General features: G+C 37.0%; 1 protein-coding gene across 1 annotated transcript in view; it reads left to right on the plus strand.

Annotated features, from left to right (window-relative positions):
* The window catches only part of LOC140756551 (oxysterol-binding protein-related protein 3-like), a 58858-nt gene that overhangs the window by 3308 nt on the left and 34522 nt on the right, over positions 1-21028 (plus strand). The window contains exons 2-6 of the mRNA XM_073092074.1: positions 13560-13658; positions 18006-18162; positions 19317-19446; positions 19852-20072; positions 20705-20802. Of these exons, the coding sequence (XP_072948175.1) occupies positions 13598-13658; positions 18006-18162; positions 19317-19446; positions 19852-20072; positions 20705-20802 (667 nt within the window). The 5' untranslated portion in view covers positions 13560-13597. The remainder of the gene's footprint in view (positions 1-13559; positions 13659-18005; positions 18163-19316; positions 19447-19851; positions 20073-20704; positions 20803-21028) is intronic.

The raw sequence follows: 21028 nt of genomic DNA on the forward strand, positions 1-21028 counted from the left end.
ATATGATGACAAAAATGCGGTAAAAAAATTTACAATATTTTAGTCTTATGTATAAAATTCTCATGTCACAATGTTCGTTTCCGTACTCCTTCGAAACGGCTGTACCGATTTTCACCAAATTTTATATGCATATTCAGTATGTCTGAGAAACGGCTACTATGTATTTTTCATACCCCTAAGTGAAGGATTGTTCACCCTTAACATTTTTTTATTTATATGGCAACACAACGTTTGCCGGGTCAGCTAGTTAATATATAAAAAAATATAATAGGTCAGAAAAGTAAAACATTTTCATCGATAATTCAGACGTGTCCCTCCCGAAATCGCTTCATGAGGGGTTTTCAGTATGTAGTGAAATAGGTCAGCGATAAAAAGGTTGACAGGAAATATTAACCTTAACCTTATTTTATAGGGACACGAGTCGGCGATAAGAGAAACACGGCTTAGGAAATATATGTGCTATTTTTTTCTAGTTCTATATTTTTGTCTTTTTACAAGAAATACTCATTGTGAACCTTTTATTTACCCACTGGTGGACACTGTTCTCCTTTCTATATGTAAGGGCCATAGTCCATCAAGCTGGCCAAGTGTGAATCGGTAGATTTCACAAACCTATGAGAACTTTTTTAATTTATACTCTTAATAAACTCAACTTTTTAAATTTGAAATTTGTTACGTATAGGTTTTTTCGCGATGTTTTCCTTCACCGATAAATTAATTTCTATTACGCACTAATACGTTGAAAAAAATCTGATGTGCCTTGGATTTGAACCTCGAACTCCGAGTTTTTTTTTTAATCCTATTTTTGTTTAGTTAAAAATAGGTGGCAACCCTACCTACTTATATAGACTCGAATGATTCACGTGGTATCTCTTATCACCCGATAATACTATCAGGTCAACAATATCCACAGTTTGTGGTTAACGGGTGTCTGTACCTACTGATTGGTAATTAAAATACAATCACATGTTTCATTAATAATCAATTTGAACAACTTTTGCCTACAAACGTTCGAAATTTGAAAATTATTTGAGTTTAGAACACTATTGTCGCGGAGTTGAAAGACTTTAGAATGTAACGGGTATTCAAGATACGCGTAATGATACGCCAAGGAATTAGAACCGCGTATCGTTAGTATTGTTGCATATTGAAATTGACAATTATTGTCCACAAGAATTGTCTTTGTATATTGACAGGCAAAAATTGGTTAAATTTGATTATAATGTAAATCTGTTTCAAGGACCTTTCCTCTGATTATGTGTGTGATAAATATAAGTGGTGGAAAATGTCAGTGAAAGTGCGTGGAACTGATAAGTGACGTGAGTTTTCGAAATGATTCAAATGTGTTTTTGAAATGAAAATCAAAAATCCGTTCACATTGTTAGCGATCGGTATGTACCTATCTTTTGTAAGCAATTCTTATATTCGTGCAAATAATGCATGTCTGTCTATCTGTGATTTCGAAATAACTGACAAGTTGTCTTTGGAGCACTTGAATTGATTTAGACGGGAATTTTTACGGATAGTTTTTCTTATAATATGGGAGTAGCAGACGAGCATACAGTCCACCTGATGGTGAGTGGCTACTGCCGCACTTGGACATCTGTAATCAAACCCACATAGGATTAGATATTCCTACCTGAGGTCGGCCACAGATGCGCCGCTACCCTTGAGGTCTAAACTGGAACGCCTCTGAAAAGTATGTCTCCCTTACCCCACCCTTCAAATCAGAACACAGCAGCGCTTAATATTGCTGTAATGAGGCAGAAATAGCACCGCAAAGGGTTCTACCACCTTCAAAATTGAATTGATTTAGACGGGAATTTTCATGTTTAGTTGTAAACTTTTTTATATCCCATTGCTGGATATAGGGTTACCATCAGTGAAGAATATTTGAACCAATTACTTGCTCTCTTTTTTAAGATTGGAGAAGCCACTTACCATCAGGTGGACTGCATACTCGTCTGCTAGTCGTATGTTTAAAAAAAAACCTTAAGATATACTCGTACCTTTTTTGGTATTAAGTCTTTGATGGAGTTATGACTAATATTTTATAAGATAATAATAATATTTTCTAGACACGCAATTGCAAAAGCATCGAGCTCCGAGCAAAACGACCCTGCAATTAGTTTCACTGCAAAGAATATACAATTTGCATTCATTACACTAAGAATTGTGTAGAGTTATGTAAATCTACTTGCATTGTTCCGTCGTAGAGTTTTATCGCTATTTCTGTACAGATGAACAGGTGTAATGATATCATAATCATAAATGTTGTATATTTTTTAAAGAAAGGTAGATAGAAGGCTTTCGACTCCAAAGGCATCATCATTCGGTTTGCACGGACGTGTTTACCACGGACGATGCAATGCAAGATATGGAATGAAGGTACTTCCTCCTGAAGTATTCCCGGAGCGCTATGACAAGGGGTTCTTCAAAAAGGTGTAAAAAGAGCTCTCCTCCAAAACCGGCGATGTATTGGCGACTCCTCTAGTTTTGCAAATGCATGTGCCTGCTTTCCATCAGGTAGCCCCTCTGCCTCATCGTTTAGGTATAAATATAAAAAAGCCACATCTTTTACTACTAATCTTTAAATAAAAGCCACATCTTTCTGCCAAATAACAGCAGTGTTCTGCGCTGCTGTGTTTCGGCTTGAAAAGTGTGGTAAGGGAGACATATTTTTGAGGCGTTTCAACTTTGTCTTCATGGGTATAAGGCACGCATATATGGCTGATCTCTGGTGGATCTCTTATCTTTAATTTTTGATTTTCATATTTGACATGAATGCGATAGGTGGTAGAAAATTAGGTAGCAGAAAACGTAGTGAAGCTCTAGAAGAAACGAAATGAAATGAAATGAAATATATTTATTTTGTATAGGCCAACGACGGCACTTACAAATTGTCAGGTACAATATTTTCCTTAAACTACTACCGGATCGGAACGCGACCTCTACTGAGAAGATCCGGTAAGAAACTCATAGACTACAGGCCCACGTTGAAAAAATTATGGGTCATTTGAACCACCAGGGGACCTATCTAGAACGATATAAGAGCATAAAATAATAAGATTCAGCACTATGCCGTCACTTGTAAGCTGTCCAACTGAGTGCAGATGAGAATTCAAAAGTACAGGTCGAGTGAGTATATTTTGGTCACATATTTTTGAACGGCATTCTTACCACCGATAGATCCATTAAAAATAATAAGAAAACGCACAGTGCCGTACAAAAATGGTGCGCCACAAAGTCGGAATTCTTTTTTTATTTTTTGACAATTACCGGGGTAAATTTGGTCATTTGATTTTGTACGGCATCTGTGTCATACTATTTCAATACTGCTTTTAATCCATTATTCCGCAACGCCGTACAAAAATCATGCGACGAGGGGAAAATATCGAGAGTTGCAATCCCCTCTCTTTCCGTAGTCCAGGGGGTGATTTGAAAAAGTACGGCTTCGGTTCCAAAACATTATCTAGCACTCAAAAGTACTATTAAAAGTAATGCCGTCAAAAAATGATTGTACCTTTGAATGTATATCAATAATCATCTTAATTTCATCGTATCCTTGATTTATAGAGCTGTAAAGTCATTTGAACCTGTACGGGAACTTTTTTTTTAACATGATATTGTAAAATACAATTGTTATATAGTATTGCCGTTCAAAAGAAACCGTTCTAAAAAAAATTATAGAGAAATGCAAAAACTGAAATTTTGCAAATTATTGTAAAAGTTCAAATATCATAGATTAATGAAATATAATATATTTCTACATTTTATTCCTTGTTTTAAATAATATTAACATAGATAAATTAGGAAAAAATGATGCCGTACATTTTTGTGCAGACCATATCTTTTAGGCTGATGAAAGCGACGCTACAATTTTAAGGGTACTTTATGGCCATCTGATACAGTACGGCATTAACATATTTTTGAAGAGAAGAATTGATAATATGATAAAATCACTATGACGTCTAACTGAACTGAAACGGTGTGTATCTTATGTCCAAGAATTGAAACTGTCAATCCCAGTATCAACAGTTTTATATACTTTTTGGTTTAATATATACTTCAAACATTATTGATAATGATGATAATGATGATTATTGTAATGATGTGAATAAATAAAACAATAATTTTTTTTAGAAAAATTCGATAAACAATAAATAACTTTAATAAAACATATAAATTTAACCAATCATGTAAGTATTTTGGCAGTATGGTAACACCAAAGTTAACAAACTACCCTCAAATATTTTATTATCAAAATATAAAAAAAAATTCACCTTACATTTCGTTATATGGATTTTTTTTCAGTTTTTTTTTCCCTTTTGAACCAACGAAAATGTACGGCACATGAAAAAATATTATCTATTGTTATCGTCGTTAATAAGAAGCTTGGATATTAACGATATCACATTTTTATAACGTTACATTAAAGTAATAAGTGACTCATTTGATACTACAGTTTAAAAACAGATGCGGGTAGGTGAAGTGGGGACGACACCTTGGCGGCGCTCGAATTAACAGAGAGCGACATTCTGGTCGGAGACTTCAGCAAGAGCAGTCGAATAACGGAGATACTTGTGTAGTTATAATACTTCTAATCACTAGTGTGAACTTACTTACGTATAATTGTTATATCGTTACTCTGTACCGTTTATGTGACTATATTATTACATGACTTCAAGACCTACAAGATGAGTTTGATTTCATCAGAAGTGTACAAGAACCAGCTCACAATCATGGACGGCGATTCGTAAGTACGAACATACTTGACACAGGAATAAAAACCGTGAGTTAAAACATTATTATGTCATATGTGAATTCATCTTGGTAGAATAAGTAAAAATGGGGGTAGATAAATGTCGTTGATGTAAGGGAAAACTCATTTGAATTAAGAAAATGGATAGATTGAGACTAGTAATTCAATGAAATGTTAATACCCTCTGAAAATGATATACTTAAATTTTGTGAACAAACTTTACTCTTATCAAATTACTTGTTAACATTGTAAACTGAGGTGTTTACTTCAAAATAAGTGCATTTTCTGTGAAGAAGTGTCTAAAAGTAATTTTGCAAGGCAGTTCTTGTGGTAAATCTGTCCATTTGGTTAAATTCTGTGGTGTAAAAAGTAAATCCTAATTGTTCTAAAGTTACACCTACTTTGAAATATATAGAAATACACGTACTTATGAAAATATTTTAAGGATCTTTAATCTTAAATGTCAGGCTTTATAGATATGGGAACCTAATGGTTGTTAATATAGGCTAATGTACGCCAGAAATTGCATACAGGTTAGATTTGAATTTATTTTTGATAACTTTTAATGTTTCAAACGGGGTTTACGTATATGCGTTTGTTTTTATTGTATGGAAGGGACTATGCGGTAGCAACAAACGCAGTTACAGAGTACAGTATACCTACTTGATATAAGTGACACGTTTATTAAGTTGCAAAATTTTGATTATTCATAATTGTACAGAAATGTATAATATCTACGTGGTACATATTTAACTGCCTGCAAAAAAGTATCACGACCACGGTATTGAGTGGCTGAGTGTACCCAGGAGGGAAATGGTAAATGAGTTTAAGGTTTATTGTTTTTTTTTTTTGGATATTAATTGACTATATTTAAAAATAAACTTGCATTCACATCTACATTGTTCACATTTTCATTTTATAAATCAATGAAAGTTTCCTTTTGATTTCATATACTTGATACGTAATTGTTATGAAAGAAGCATACGTACGTTGCCCAATTTAGATTTCCATCAATTCTAGGCGAATTCACGCAGTACTGTGTACTACTGTGTTTTGACTCCCATAAAGTATAAATGCACATTAGTTAATGATCTATAAGAAAACTGAGAAACTTATGCGCAGCGGTCTTTGGAATATTATATATAAAAATATCTCTCTTATCTCCCATTCTACTTCAGACTGACTCACTTATACATAATATTAAATGTCTGTTTTAAATTTAGTATGCAACGTTTCGTTTTGTATTAATATTTCTTTACATCTCGTAATTTTAAATCTTTAAATTTCAATTTGAATTTGACACATTACACGTCCTTTTGGTTTGAAAATTGGGCACTATCAAATACTGGTAAATGAAGTTTGTACCTTAAACGTTGAGACGCTTAGACTATCGATATTATTAATTATGTGAGCCATTTACGAAATGATAAACGGGATCCACTTTGTATGGGATTGAGAATAAATTATTTTAAGTAAAATAATAATAATAATAATAATAAATTGATGCTTTTATAACTTGAGCTTAGTTCTATTTACAAGTTACAGCAATTAAGTTATTATACGTATTAAGTGAGAAACGGTCACTGAAGCCTACATAAATTTAGATAGTCTCTTGTATACCATATTTAAAATGAGTCTTGCCTGCGACTTTGTTCATGTGGAGTCAGAATATAATTTGAATTGCATTTTTAAAACGAGTCTTGCCTGCGACTTTGTTCATGTGGATTCAAAATATAATTTGAATTGCATTTTTAAAACGAGTCTTGCCTGCGACTTTGTTCATGTGGATTCAAAATATAATTTGAATTATACAATGCCCTCTGTCAAGATCACGGAGTACGTTAGTAATTTGGAATTGTCCATTACCTGGTCATGTAATGTTTTTTAAAAAAAATGTATACTTTTGACATCGACTTCGTAGTTTTGGTTTTAATGCATTTTCAAATATACAAACCGACAGACAATTTTTCTTTTTCAAATATATTCGATGTAAACACGTGAAGATTTCATTCTTATTATATGTATATCATAGCCAAATGAATAATAATGTAATCAAATAAAAGCATAGGTACATTTCGATGGGATTTTCTTATACAATAATTTACTTTTCATATAAATTTCATACGGTTCACAATTGCGTCATGTCTAGGTTTTCTCTATAGAAACATCGAGCATCTCCTTGAGAGTGTTGGTTGTAAATGATACATATTATATTAATATAATCTATATAGATATTACGCACTAATATAATTTTTATTACAAACTATATAAAAGTCAGGTGAAGCCGAGGCGTTTGAAATATATATAATAAATATGAATTGTTCGGTAATAAGGTGTATCATAAGATAGTTTGACTAACTGTTTGTTTGGCTGGCTGGTATAAAATCATGATCAACTTTAATAGACCTTTTTCAGGTCATAGAAATTTTAGGTTGTGATTGATAAGGAGCCACATGTTATGTAAAACAGTTATAGTTTTAAATCTGACGATCGTGATGAGACAAAATTAGAATCGGACAAGATTATTAAAATCATGTCATGTCATAGGTATTTCAAAATTTTTAAATAAATCTGACCGTTCAAAGTAGGTAAAAATCGAATTCAAATATTCCGTTACATACATACAGGTCAAGTTAATAAAAGCGTGGCAAAAATAAAAGCGTGTTTAAAAAAAATCTTTTATCAGTTGTAGACACAAATAAGTATAGTTAAATAATGGCCGGTTTCTGAAGTCATTTTTCTTGGTAGGTAGTTTACGAGTGTGTATTCAATAACACTATCCGTTTGATAACTACCTACGGAAAAAAAAAAAATCCGCTTCCGAGGAACTCAATGTAAGACAAGGTCTGTTTAAACTCCGTTTAGATTAACGGACCATTTTAATGTGTTTATTCTTTCCATAACATTATTTGATTTTTTTTTTAAAAACGACGTTTGCGTAAAGTCTAGCAAATCTTCCTTAGTATAATGCATAACTTTTACAGTAAAATAGCCCAAACTATAACTTCCTTATGGGAATCTTAATTTAAAACTTTTGGTGAAATAAAAAAAAAAAAAAGTTAAGTAGTTAAGCCATACACAATTGACAAGTATGTCGCTGACGTGAACGCATGGGTCCTTTGCTTTGTTAATTAAATTTTGAAATTCATGTAATAGTATGTATTATTATAACTGAATATAAATTCAATTTAATGTAATGAAATTTCTTTCTGACTTTCAAAAGTGGGTTATGTGGCCCTACTTTGAAAGAAATAATTTGAATTTGTGATAAATAACGTAAAAAAATTGGGTTCATACAACTTATACGTGTTATATTGTGTGAAATTCATGGTTAGTTTACCATTATTTAGTCTTTAACTTTGATATCATTCATTTCAAATATTCACGATATATTATTATTTTGATACTGCTTCATCAGTTGATAAAAGACGTACATTGGAAAGGCAACTATTTGTATAAAATAACATTGTAATAATTAAAAGAAGTACTAAGTAGTAATAAAATAATTTTATAATAGTATTTTGAGTCGCACAGATTCATTTAGTGGCCAACTATAGATCTATCTATCTATCAGTATAACAGTTATTGAACAGGTTGTTGAGCATTCCGAAATGGACTAATAAGATAAACGTCGTTATTCTGATGCGTAACTTTATCGAATCAATAGTTGTTGGAGATTTAACTATTGGACTTAGAATCCAGACATAAGTAAAGTGGGCAGCTAGATGTTGTCATTACTGTAGGTGTAGGAAATTTTTTTTAGTTTGATTTTTATTTATCTGTAGTTAAGATGGATTAATGCAGATGCCTCGAGCAGTGTAATGTTCGCGGGTGTCTCTTGGTGATGCATATGGTTGGGTGTATGTATGTATGTATGTTGGGTGGATGTATGACATTGAGTGAATATTGCATTTTTAGAGTAAATTTGAGTTGAGCACTGGCCGAATGTTATCGTAAACAAGGTATAAAAACTGCGGTGATACATGACTAGAGTGATCCTATATGAACATCACCTAGTTTAAACCGTGTGTTTTATTATTTAACAATGGTCTAATGCATTCGCTTCAATACCTGTCGCGCATATGACATTTATGTAAAGAGTCCTTATGAACTATGCCTGCAACAGAAATCCGTGGTGAACACTGTTGGGGCAGATTTATAACCTAGGTAATACACAACTAGTGTGATTCTATATGAACATCACCTAGTTTAAGCCTTGGTTCGGATCAACAGTTCGGGCTTTTTACATGCGAGTCGGTATTGCAAGAAAATGCGTAGAGTTTAAGCCATGTTTTTGATAAACAGTTCGGGCCTCTTACGTGCGAGTCGGTATTACAAGAAAATGTGTAACTCTTCTGGACTTAGGCATTAAACAACTGGTTTTCTTTTGCAGCTCTTGCATCAGACCATACACGATCGAGGACGAACGTGTGAGCAGGACGGCCGAATGTTATCGTCGTTAATAAGAAGCTTGGATATTAACGATATCACATTTTTATAACGTTACATTAAAGTAATAAGTGACTCATTTGATACTACAGTTTAAAAACAGATGCGGGTAGGTGAAGTGGGGACGACACCTTGGCGGCGCTCGAATTAACAGAGAGCGACATTCTGGTCGGAGACTTCAGCAAGAGCAGTCGAATAACGGAGATACTTGTGTAGTTATAATACTTCTAATCACTAGTGTGAACTTACTTACGTATAATTGTTATATCGTTACTCTGTACCGTTTATGTGACTATATTATTACATGACTTCAAGACCTACAAGATGAGTTTGATTTCACTATGCATAAAATACTTTCAAAATAAATTTATTTCATGTTGTGTCAAATCACCCCCTGGACTACGGAAAGAGAGGGGATTGCAACTCTCTATTTTTTCCCCTCGTCCCATGATTTTTGTACGGCGTTGCGGACTAATGGATTAAAAGCAGTATTGAAATAGTATGACACAGATGCCGTACAAAATCAAATGACCAAATTTACCCCGGTAATTATCGGAAAATAAAAAAGAATTCCGACTTTGTGGCGCACCATTTTTGTACGGCACTGTGCGTTTTCTTATCATTTTTAATGGATCTATCGGTGGTAAGAATGCCGTACAAAAATATGTGACCAAAATATACTCACTCGACCTGTACTTTTGAATTCTCATCTGCACTCAGTTGGACAGCTTACAAGTGACGGCATAGTACTGAATCTTATTATTTTATGCTCTTATATCGTTCTAGATAGGTCACCTGGTGGTTCGAATGACCCATAATTTTTTCAACATGGGCCTGTAGTCTATCAGTGGGTGTGCTTTTTTTTTTAATAATAATTATTATCTTTTTTTAATGCCATCATTTTTACATATAATTAATAAAGCATTAGCTCCAGCATCTTGCTTTACATTTATCTAAAAAAAAAATAACAAAAAATACAACCGACTTCTATGTCACTACAAAGTAAAAAATAATTCAAATAAATGTTGGTTTAGTACATATTTCTGAAGTCGGCGCTCAATATATTTCGTTGGATAACGATGTAAACAGCGTGTCTAATATGAGGTTGTATTTTTTATTAAATTTTTTTTAACCCTTTTAGTGATGACATAATAACATTTATATTAATACAATATAAAATTATATAGACGTGATCATGAATTAAGGTAAGGTCTAAATTAACATTGATTGGAACCGCCCGCTCGCGGGGCGCTACGGCGCCCTGCTCGCTTAGTTTTATATTGTCTTATGTGTTCCAACCTAACCTGACTAAATAGTCAATGATGAACTGGCTTTGCAATTTCATTAAAACCTACACCAAATATCTTCAAACAAAACTCATTTATACCCATCGGTTGAGGAGGACAAAATATATATGTCTCCACAACCCACTCTGATCCTCATCATATTTAAATGGGACCAACTTGTAGCAATTGTACACACACGAAATTAAAGGCATTAAAATAGGTTCATAAACGGTGAAGTTATGGCTGTTATATTTACATGGGTGGAGGAGTTCCCCTCATTTTCTCCAGAACCCATTGATGGATCCTAACCATATTTAAATTGGACCAACTTCCAGCTCGTCTCTACACAATAAAAAAAGAATTATTAAAATTGGTCCACTAACGGCGGAGTAATTCGTGTACATACATAGAAAAAAAAAAGATACCGGCCGAATTGATAACCACCTCCTTTTTGAAGTCGGTTAAAAAAGAAGTTTGTTCAGCAAGATACGCTACGCTTTGAAATGTAATAATCAGAAATTTTATAATAAGCTTTACCACTAAGTTTGATTTTCATTATGGCTTTAAATTTATTAATTGACAAATTTCTGATTTCGGAGGGAAGTTTATTATAAAAACGTATACATTGACCTATAAAAGAGTTACTTATTTTGTGGAGACGAGTAACATGTGTAGAAAGATTATGTTTGTTCCTTGTATTTTAGATGCGGGTTCCTTGTATTTAAGATGCGAGGTTTACCGACTCGTGAGCCATTGAAAACCAGATACAATGTTGCCTCCATTATTGAAAAGATTAAGTTCACGCTGTTTTAGTGGAAATCGTCGAAGAAGTTATTGATGCAGTTATATAGTGATATGTGTGGTCATATGGCGCCTCAGAATCAGTCAAGTACAAGACAAACTCGCAGACAGATTTTAGTATCTGTTATAGTTTTTATTTAATAAATATTTCTTATATTAGCTGTGGAAGTAAGTGCACTATGACAATTAAAAGTCTACCTTTTATGATTATGTAGATTAACCGAAAACCTTGTCTTGTATGAGGTCCCCTTTATTTATATTTAACATTTGTTGTGGGGTATAGACGCAAGACCTAGGACATTGTGTCCTATATGCATTCAATAAAAAATCAATTGAATATCTGTTACGGTTACGATTCAAGACAGACATTGGAGACTTAGTAACAGGGTCTCGATTAGGTTTACCCTTTGGGTACGGAACCCTGAAAAAAAAAGACTAAACGCTAAAAATACCTAAAATGTACTACTAGTGTAAGAAGAAAAAAAAATCTCTATATATATATATAAACGTTAGTATGTCAACACTAAAAAGTGTGAAAAAAAAATTAACAAAAAATATAACAGACTTCTATGTCACTACAAAGTAAAAAATAATTCAAATAAATGTTGGTTTAGTACATAGTTCTGAAGTCGGCGCTAAATACATTTCGATTGATAGCGGCGTAAACAGCGTATCCAATTGCTCATATTGGACTACGATAGTACCCCAGTACCCGACTATGACAAACGACAAAAAAGAATGATTAAAATCGGTCCACTAACGGCGGAGTAATTCGTGTACATACATAAAAAAAAATACCAGCCTAATTGAGAACCACCTCCTTTTTGAAGTCTGTTAAAAATAGGACTTCTTACAAATAATTAATATATTAACATAGAAATTAAATATTATTTAATGTAAAGATTTTTTGTTATATGTCCATAGCACTTTGTCCATGTTGAGATTCATTGCAGGCAACAATATATAACAATTGACAATCAAGGAAATCTCGGAATAAAATACAAGTGGAAAATGTAGCATTGAAACTAATTGACCTCTACAATTAACGCTACCGTATTGAACTGTTGTCTATAGAATACTGAATAGTAACTAATTGCTATGAAACATACATTATTCTTTATGTGTTATAAATATAACCTTTCGGTAATATAACAGAGATGATGTATGCATTTTAATATTCAGTTTGTGTTGATTTTAAGTATTTTTCGATGTTATGCATGTATTAAAGAAAAATGCATATGAGTACTAAATTTCAACATTAATTTAGTTCAATATTTTCGAAGCAAATTGGCCTTGACAGACAGATAGTGTTCCCATAAGGGGGCAGTTATGTGCTTTTTTCGTACGGTACCCTAAAACATAATTATTACTTTTTACGGTTCCGTATTTTATGAATTCTGCACTCCAACTGACTGCCCCCCAAAGATAGCTGTAATCAACTCCACAGTAAAGAGGTTCTACCTGAAACCGATCACAGATGCACTGCCACAGAACTGAGGACTAAGTTGGTCGCCACATATGTGAGTCAGACGGCATGCAAAAACTTCGTAGGATACGCAGATTTTTTTTTTTTATAATATAAGAGTAGCAGACGAGCATGCAGTCCACCTGATGGTAAGTGGCTACTGCCGCCCATGGACATCTGTAATCAACCCCAGATAGGATTAGATATTCCTACCTGAGGTCGGCCACAGATGCGCCGCTACCCCTGAGGACTAAGCTGAAACGCCTCGGAAAAGTCTGTCTCCCTTACCACACCCTTCAAACCGGAACACAGCAGCGCTTAACACTGCTGTTATTAGGTAGAAATAGGTGTGGCGGTGGTGCCGCCGGAGTCGAACCACAAAGGGTTCTACCACCTTCAAATTAAATCAAAAAATCAATTCAAATCAATCAAATCAATTTCAAATCAATTCAAAGAATGGCTTGACGTTATAAATGTGCGTGACGGTGGTAACGCCCCGGTTATCTATCACCATTCGAAATGTAACCTATTTCTGCCTAATAACAGCAGTGTTAAGCGCATGCTGTGTTCTAGTTTGAACAGTGTGATAAGGGAGAAATACTTTTCCGAGGCGTTCCAGATCAGTCAGGAGTAGCGGCGCATCTGTGGCCGACCTCAGGTAGGAATATCAAATCCTATCTGGGGTTGGTTACAGATGTCCATGGGCGGGAGTAGCCACTCACCATCGGGTGGACTGCATGCCCATCTGCTACTCCTATACTATATTAAAAAATGTAAAATGTTTATTAATTTGCAGGCGAGGTAAGATGGCTGCTCGGCGGTTGTAGCAGCACGATGTCGAACCAGGGTGGGGTGAAGAATGCCGCCACTGAGCCCACGCGCGTTGAAAGTAAACGTGAGTACCTACGCTTTTTTACAACTTCGGAAGGTAATGTTAATCCAGCGTATGTATGTCTCGACTCTCGTTCTTTTACATGTTCTACAGCCTATGTTGACGCATTCTAACATGAGATGTAGTTGTTCCAAACTTTGGGAGGTAATGTTCTTCGAGCGTTTGTATGTCTCGTTTTTGTGCACGCCTTTAAGCTTAAATTTCTTGAGTCTTGACGCATTTTAACATGAGATCGTTTGAATTTTCAAACTTTGGATGGTAATGTCATTCAAGGTGTCGTTGAATATATCTAAATTATATGAGGCACATTGACTACATTACTTCCCTTTTTATTTAATTATTCTTAAGCCTTAAGTCGGATTTTTTGTTTTTATAATAACTAGCGGGTTATGTCAAGTACACTTTTTATAAAAATGGTATCTGATTATGTGAGGTAAAGTTTGAAAGAAATATGGCGGTCTCATGGTCACGTGTCAGTAATAAATCACGTGTATGTGTCAGCTCGGAATATTGGAAACCGCGAAACCGCTATATTTGGCGGAGTTTTGTTATCAAATGTTTTGTTTTGTTTATCTAATGTTATGTCACAGTTATGTGCTCATCATCATCCCATTATCGTCCCACTGCTGGGCACGCGTCTCCTCTCAAAATGAGAAGGATTTGACCATAGTTCACCGCGCTGGTCAAGTGCGTATTGGTAGACTTCACATACCTTTGATTTTTTTGTTATGTGCTCGTTCCCGTCATGGTATAAGACAGGAGTTCTGTTTGAGCTCAGTTAAAGATGCTTTGTTACCCCTGAGGGCTAAAGAAGCAATTTTTTTCATATTAATTTGGTTCTAATAAACTTTACACTGCTCACCGCAGGAAACACGGATTCACAAAGCATTTTATCAGTGGCGGACTAAGGTCGTCGGAGGCCCGGGGCGGAAAGTGGAATGGAGGCCCCCAGTGTAAAAGTTCGCCTGTGATTCCGTCACCTTTTTTTTCGCTGACTGATACACATTTCATAGGTTGTTTGGTTTCATACCTTTTTTAGCAACTGTGTTTGAAGGCTCTCCAGGATCGGAAGCTCGGGGCGGACCGCCCCTTTTAAGCCGCTAGAGCATTAAACCATATAGGCTGTACATTTTTCGACGTGACTAATTTACCTAAAATCATACAAAAGTCACATAGGGTAAATTTTACTCCTAAAATATGACACATAAAAACGGGAATCCCGAACACCAAGTCGCATCCTAGCGGACGTTCATTGCCTAAAGATTTTTCCTCCATCCGGAGGGTAATGTTATTCGAGCGTATGTATGTATGTCTCATTTTTTGGCACGCTGCAGCCCAAACGACTTGACGAATTTTAACTTATGAGGTGTCGGTGGATTTGTCTAGTGTATGAGTGACATAGGATACTTTACTTTTCATATCACATTTTTTTTTCTACTAGTAATTATTACTTTACTTCTTGTGCCTCTTCACTACTGAAGGTTGGTCGTTAGTTTCTTGAACCTCTGTCCACGGCCAGGAGAAACAGTTGTTCGACAGAGGTGATGCCTGTAACCTTACCATGAGTTTTTACGTTTTGACAAATATGACTGTTTTGGTATTTGTTTACGTATTTGCCCATACAATTTCCAATCAGCGCCCCTAGCGGATTATATCATAACTTGGAAATACATAGTATGGGCCAATACGTAAACAAATACCAAAACAGTCATATTTGTTAAAACGTAAAAACTCATGGTAAGGGTACTGTTCACTCCCTGATGTTTCTCAACCACGACTTTTTCCGGCTCCCAGCGCGCCTCTTCCCTTACACCTTGCCCATCATGATGAGTTGTAGCAGATTATACCTATCGTGACTTCTTTACTAGTTGTTATTATAATAGTAAATATTCATATTAGCTCAGTATCGATACAGGAACAAATCATACATTTTGTACACGTAACTCAATTCATGTCGTGTTATATTCGCCATTGTTCTAGAGAAGCATATCGTTAGCTTTATAGCTTAAACGAAGGCCAGATCTTTAGCTGGACTGATCTTGCTGTGTAACATTACATAAACGAATAGAATTAGCTTAGACAATTACATCTGAGTTACATCCGTACTAGGTATGAACTATGAATAAATTTGTCCCTATAGTTCCGGGATCAGAATAGGGCTTACAGGACTACGGTATCCCCTACCCGTCGTAAGATGCGACTAAAAGGGGCTTGCAGGGTTGATAACGTGCAAGCACGAACCTCCCGGCCAGCGACCCCAGAAAAGACGGCGGTATGTGTGGTCGCATACCGTCCAGACAATGTGACGAATAAAGCTCACTTTATGTTGCCCCATGCTATGGGGCTTTAACAAGCGAAGTACAAAAACAGCTGTTTTCAAAGCCGGCGATGCATTGGCGACTCTTCTGGTGTTGCAAATGTCCATAGGCGACACGAACTACTTTCCATCACGTAGCCCGTCTGTCTTATCATTGGATCCAAATATAAAACGAAATATAATTATGCACTCCGATGGTACGTTGTGTGTACCATGGGAGGAGTGTGTGTGTGTGTGGTTGTGTACATGGTACATAATATGATACGTTTCTTATGTATCTCATTAATGTAGCTCACTATGTTATTATTTATCTCATTAATGTAGCTCACTATGTTATTATTTATCTCATTAATGTTGCTCAATATGTTATTATGTATCTCATTAATGTGGCTCAATGAATACACAAACGAAAGACTACACATCAAAAAGTTCTAAAACTTGTACATCATTAACCTAAACACGGTGACCTAGCCTTGAGAACCGCACTGCGGTAATGTAATGCTCAACACGAATTCCCTCTATAAGAACTAATAAGTTTAATAGTGGCAGAACTCTTTATCAATAACCTAAACGTTATTAGTCATGTTATAGTCCGCGTAAAGCTGCTAGTCCGCTCTGAATATAGAAATGATCGCATCACCATAGCAAATTGTATGACTACACCTGCTCGCAACATCTCAGAACGGACTAGCAGTGTGGCGCGGACTATACCTTGAACTAACGCACCGTTGTGATGTTATGCTCAAAACTATATTCGTTTTCATTATATACACACATGCGGTTGAAGGTGGTAGAACCCTTAATAGTTCGACTCCAGCGACACCACCTCCACACATATTTCTGCCTCATAACAGCAGTGTTAAACTCTGCTGTGTTCTGGTTTGAAGGGTGTGATAAGGGAGACATACTTCTCCGAAGCGTTCCAGCTTAGTCCTCAGGAGTAGCGGTGCACCTAATAGTAGAAAAATCTAATCCTATCTGGGATTGATATAATATGGCTATGGGCGGCAGTAGCCACTTACCAACAGGCGGACTGCATGCTCGTCTGCTACTCCTACATTACATTACATTATAAAAAAACTTAGCCTTGAAAACCGCACTGCGGTAATGTTCAACACGAATTCCTATAAAAAGTAATAAGTTTAATAGTAGCAAAACTCTTTATCAATAACCGAAACGTTATTAGTCATGTAACCTTGAGTTAACGCACCGTTGTGATGTAATGCTCGAAACAATATACGTGTTAATGTGTTACACATTTGTAATACATTCAGGCATAGATCGGGAGGTCCGAGGTTCAAACCCAAGGCACTTCTGATTTTTCAAAGTTGTGAGCGGTTTAGAAATTAGTAATCATTTGCTATAACGATGAAGGAAAACAACTTGAGGAAGTAATTAGGAGGAGGAGTAAGGACCTTTAAAAAAGTTCTAAGGCCTTCTAAGACCTTTAAAAATTTCTCAAAAGTGTATTAAGTCAACCAATTCGCACTTGGCCAACGCGATGGATTTAAACCGCTTTCAGAAGGAGAACAGGATAATGTAATTTATGTTAATAATTTAATATTTAAGTGAAAGAATGAGGTTTTTGGGTGATATAACGCTTTGTGATTTAACTCCACCATGTTTTGGTTTGGTAGGAACGATGTAGTAAGGAAGATATACACGAGGTGTTTAAACTTAGTCCTCGCAAATCTAGTGCGTAACCGTTTCCAATACAAAAATCGTTTCGCCAGTACAGTCCGCTCTGAAGTTTTTGCGCGCAAGTGTAGTAAAAGAGCCAATGCGGTCGAACACAACTACAAGCATATACTCCGTAGCAACATAAGGGCACACTGACTGCGCTATGTACCCGCGGGCGAGAGCGGGCAGCGGTGGGTGCCGGGGGATCCCGCGCTGTCTTTGTCCCGCTAATATCTACAATTCACTGTTGCGACGCGACTCGTTTCTATATTCAGAGCGGACTAGCAGTTTGGCGCGGATTCTACTCCCTCTCACGACACTTCCAAATACATAAAATAATGATTGTATTTCAGGTGAGCGTCGCCGAGGCGCCGCCGGTCGTGCGGCGGCGCTGCGTCGGGCGCCTTCGGACTCTGACTGCTCGGGGGAGACCGCCTCGCTGTCCGCGGACAGCGGCGACCGCGCGGTCCGCCCGGCGCCGCAGCCGCCGCCGCGGGGCAAGTCCAGGAGGTGGGTACTGTACACAGCGGGGGAGTGACGTCACGGTGCCGCACTCGGACTGCTCGGGGGAGACCGCCTCGCTGTCCGCCGACAGCGGCGACCGCGCGGTCCGCCCGGCGCCGCAGCCGCCGCCGCGGGGCAAGTCCAGGAGGTGGGTACTGTACACAGCGGGGGAGTGACGTCACGGTGCCGCACTCGGACTGCTCGGGGGAGACCGCCTCGCTGTCCGCCGACAGCGGCGACCGCGCGGTCCGCCCGGCGCCGCAGCCGCCGCCGCGGGGCAAGTCCAGGAGGTGGGTACTGTACACAGCAGGGGAGTGACGTCAGGGTGGGTGTCCCTGGTTATGCTGCGGCACTGCGTCGAGCGCAATAGGATTCAGACTAAGTAAGAAGATAAGCTGTGGAGAAGGAAGTGGATTGCTGATATTGCAAATGACACAGCCTCGTCTTAATGGTGACAGTGTCGATGATAAGGACAATGGCAAGTCAGGAGCAAATTCAAAGCAAATTCATTCAGCCGCTGCGAGAGAGTCTAGAAGGTAGACATTACTGTAATAATGAGTAGCCTTAGCATTAACAGAATTAAATAGCTAATACTGTGACGAGGCAGTCAGGTATTAATCTTAGTATTAATCTCAGTCTTAAAAATCGCAGGATTGGAAAACAAATCATCAATTTCATCCTAATTTAAATGAAAACTTCAAAGCCTATTTTCTTAGGGATGATAGTAAAAACGTCCTAAGGCTGTTTGTATACTGCACCGTCACTGAGCCGATACCGAGAACAAGATTATTTCGGGCCGATTTTAATTATGTCGTAACGGCGATAGTTTGTCCACTACGACCGATATCGGCGGTTTATTTTGTTCCAGCTGTCACTCGTGTGACGGCTGTGTATGGACAAGTTCCAATGTGCTTTACATTGCCGGCACATCGGCCCTCCAAAAAATCGGTGCCGATCTAGCGGTCACGCCGATCTACTCGGAATATCGGCAGCCGGGATGACGGTGCTCGGGTGACAGTCGTTCGGTGGACAATCTACTATAGTAAATGTATGTAAGGTACTTCGGCGCCGTCATTAATTATCGGTATCGGCTCGGTATGGGTGGTTGGTGGACAAACAGCGTAAGGCTTAATATTTAAATGTTTTTTTTTTATTTCCAGTCGTCGTCGCGGGAGTGAATGGGAGGTGCTAGAAGGCCTGAAGGACGGACAGCGCTTCGACAAGCGGCCCGAAGTGTTCAACGGGTACTTGCATAAGAAAAGAAAATGGCCGCTCAAGGGGTGGCACAAGGTATGTCGATTTTAATTGTTTATGTGTAAAATAATTTATGTTGTATTTTTGTTGTTTTCAATTTAAAATCAACACTGTTAAATGATGTTATATATGCCCTTATGTAATATGTATGTTCTACGTATTTCCTTAAACGAATGTTTCTAAAGTTTCGTGATTTTTTTTTAAGATTGAAGTAGCAAATAAGTTTTTATTTAGATTCAGTTCTACCTGATCACAGTTGCATTCCACTCCTGAAGACTAAGGTAATAGGCTCATATGTAAGTCATCAGCATCCAGAAGCTAGATATGTGGCGGTGATACCTCCCCGCTAGATCGTAATTGCGTTGACTTTCAATTCAATATCTACAAGATAATCTTTCAATGTGTTATCTATCTTTTAAATCAAAGGAACTCTTTTTTCAGCGTTTCTTCGTAGTCGACGGCGGTATCCTAGTCTACGCTCGATCGCCGACAGATGTCGCCCGCGGCCGGTTGCACGGCTCCGTGGACGTCGGGCTCTCGGTGATATCCGCGAAGGCCCGAAGACGTCGCATCGACATCGACGCGGATGAGTTCATATACCACCTGCGTGCTAAAACGCCGGACGTGTTCCGCACGTGGCTCAGCGTGCTCAAGGCGCACCGGTGAGTTGCTCGCGCGATTAAAATCGCTCGTTTGTTGCTTGTGCGACGGAATTCGTTCGATAATATACTATAGTACTGGTACGTACGAGGTTCGACGCATTCGTTGTTAAGTTGATAATACAGGACAAAGTCAAAATCGTTGACTAAATACATAATACATAATGTACTCACGTGTGCTACACATGTACCAAAGTTGTAACAGCAATAGACATTGTAACACATACACTCGCAATAATAGGCAAGAATACATACTTATGTTATTAATTACTGTAAAATTAGATAAATTAGCTGAAAATAATCCTTGTACTGTATTTCATAAGTTTATATTGTTCTCGGAAGAGCGGAGGCTCCTAATACAGGCACTGCGTGCTTAAAAGGAGGCTCTGGCCACTTACTAATTTAACACACCTTATGAAGTAAAATAAATAAATGTTTAAATAGAGCGTTTACCTATGCTACCACTACGACCTAAGTCACGTGACTATTTTTATGAAATTATATACAGTTTACGAAATTATTAACAGTTGCTGTCGCCCATGATCACCTACAACATGTTATATGATGACACATAGGTGTTTTAAAAGCTTTATAATATGAGTTATATAATTAAAGTTTTTGTTTTTATTTTATAGGTTATACCGCCAACACCTGTTGACTTTCGGTGCCCGAGAGTCCGTTCCTAAGATTCACGCACCACTCGAAGACTTACCACCGACAGACACGTCATCACGTAAGTAAACACACATGCACACATACACGCACACATATATTTTCCTAATAATTCGTTTGCGTGTGTTATTCCCCTTGTTATTTTAGTCTTAAAAAATAATGAGCTTGAGTTTGCCCCCTTTCAAATTAGATTATGTTCAGAATATAGCATGTTTTCTTTTTTTAGTCTTGCTAGAGATAAAAAGTTTTATAGAAATAAAGTTTACAAAAACTGGCTTTTTTAAATA

This window comes from Epargyreus clarus, unplaced genomic scaffold, assembly GCF_041222505.1.
Source record: "Epargyreus clarus isolate Ecla_fem2 unplaced genomic scaffold, WU_Ecla_fem_2.2 ptg000035l, whole genome shotgun sequence".
NCBI lineage: Eukaryota > Metazoa > Arthropoda > Insecta > Lepidoptera > Hesperiidae > Epargyreus > Epargyreus clarus.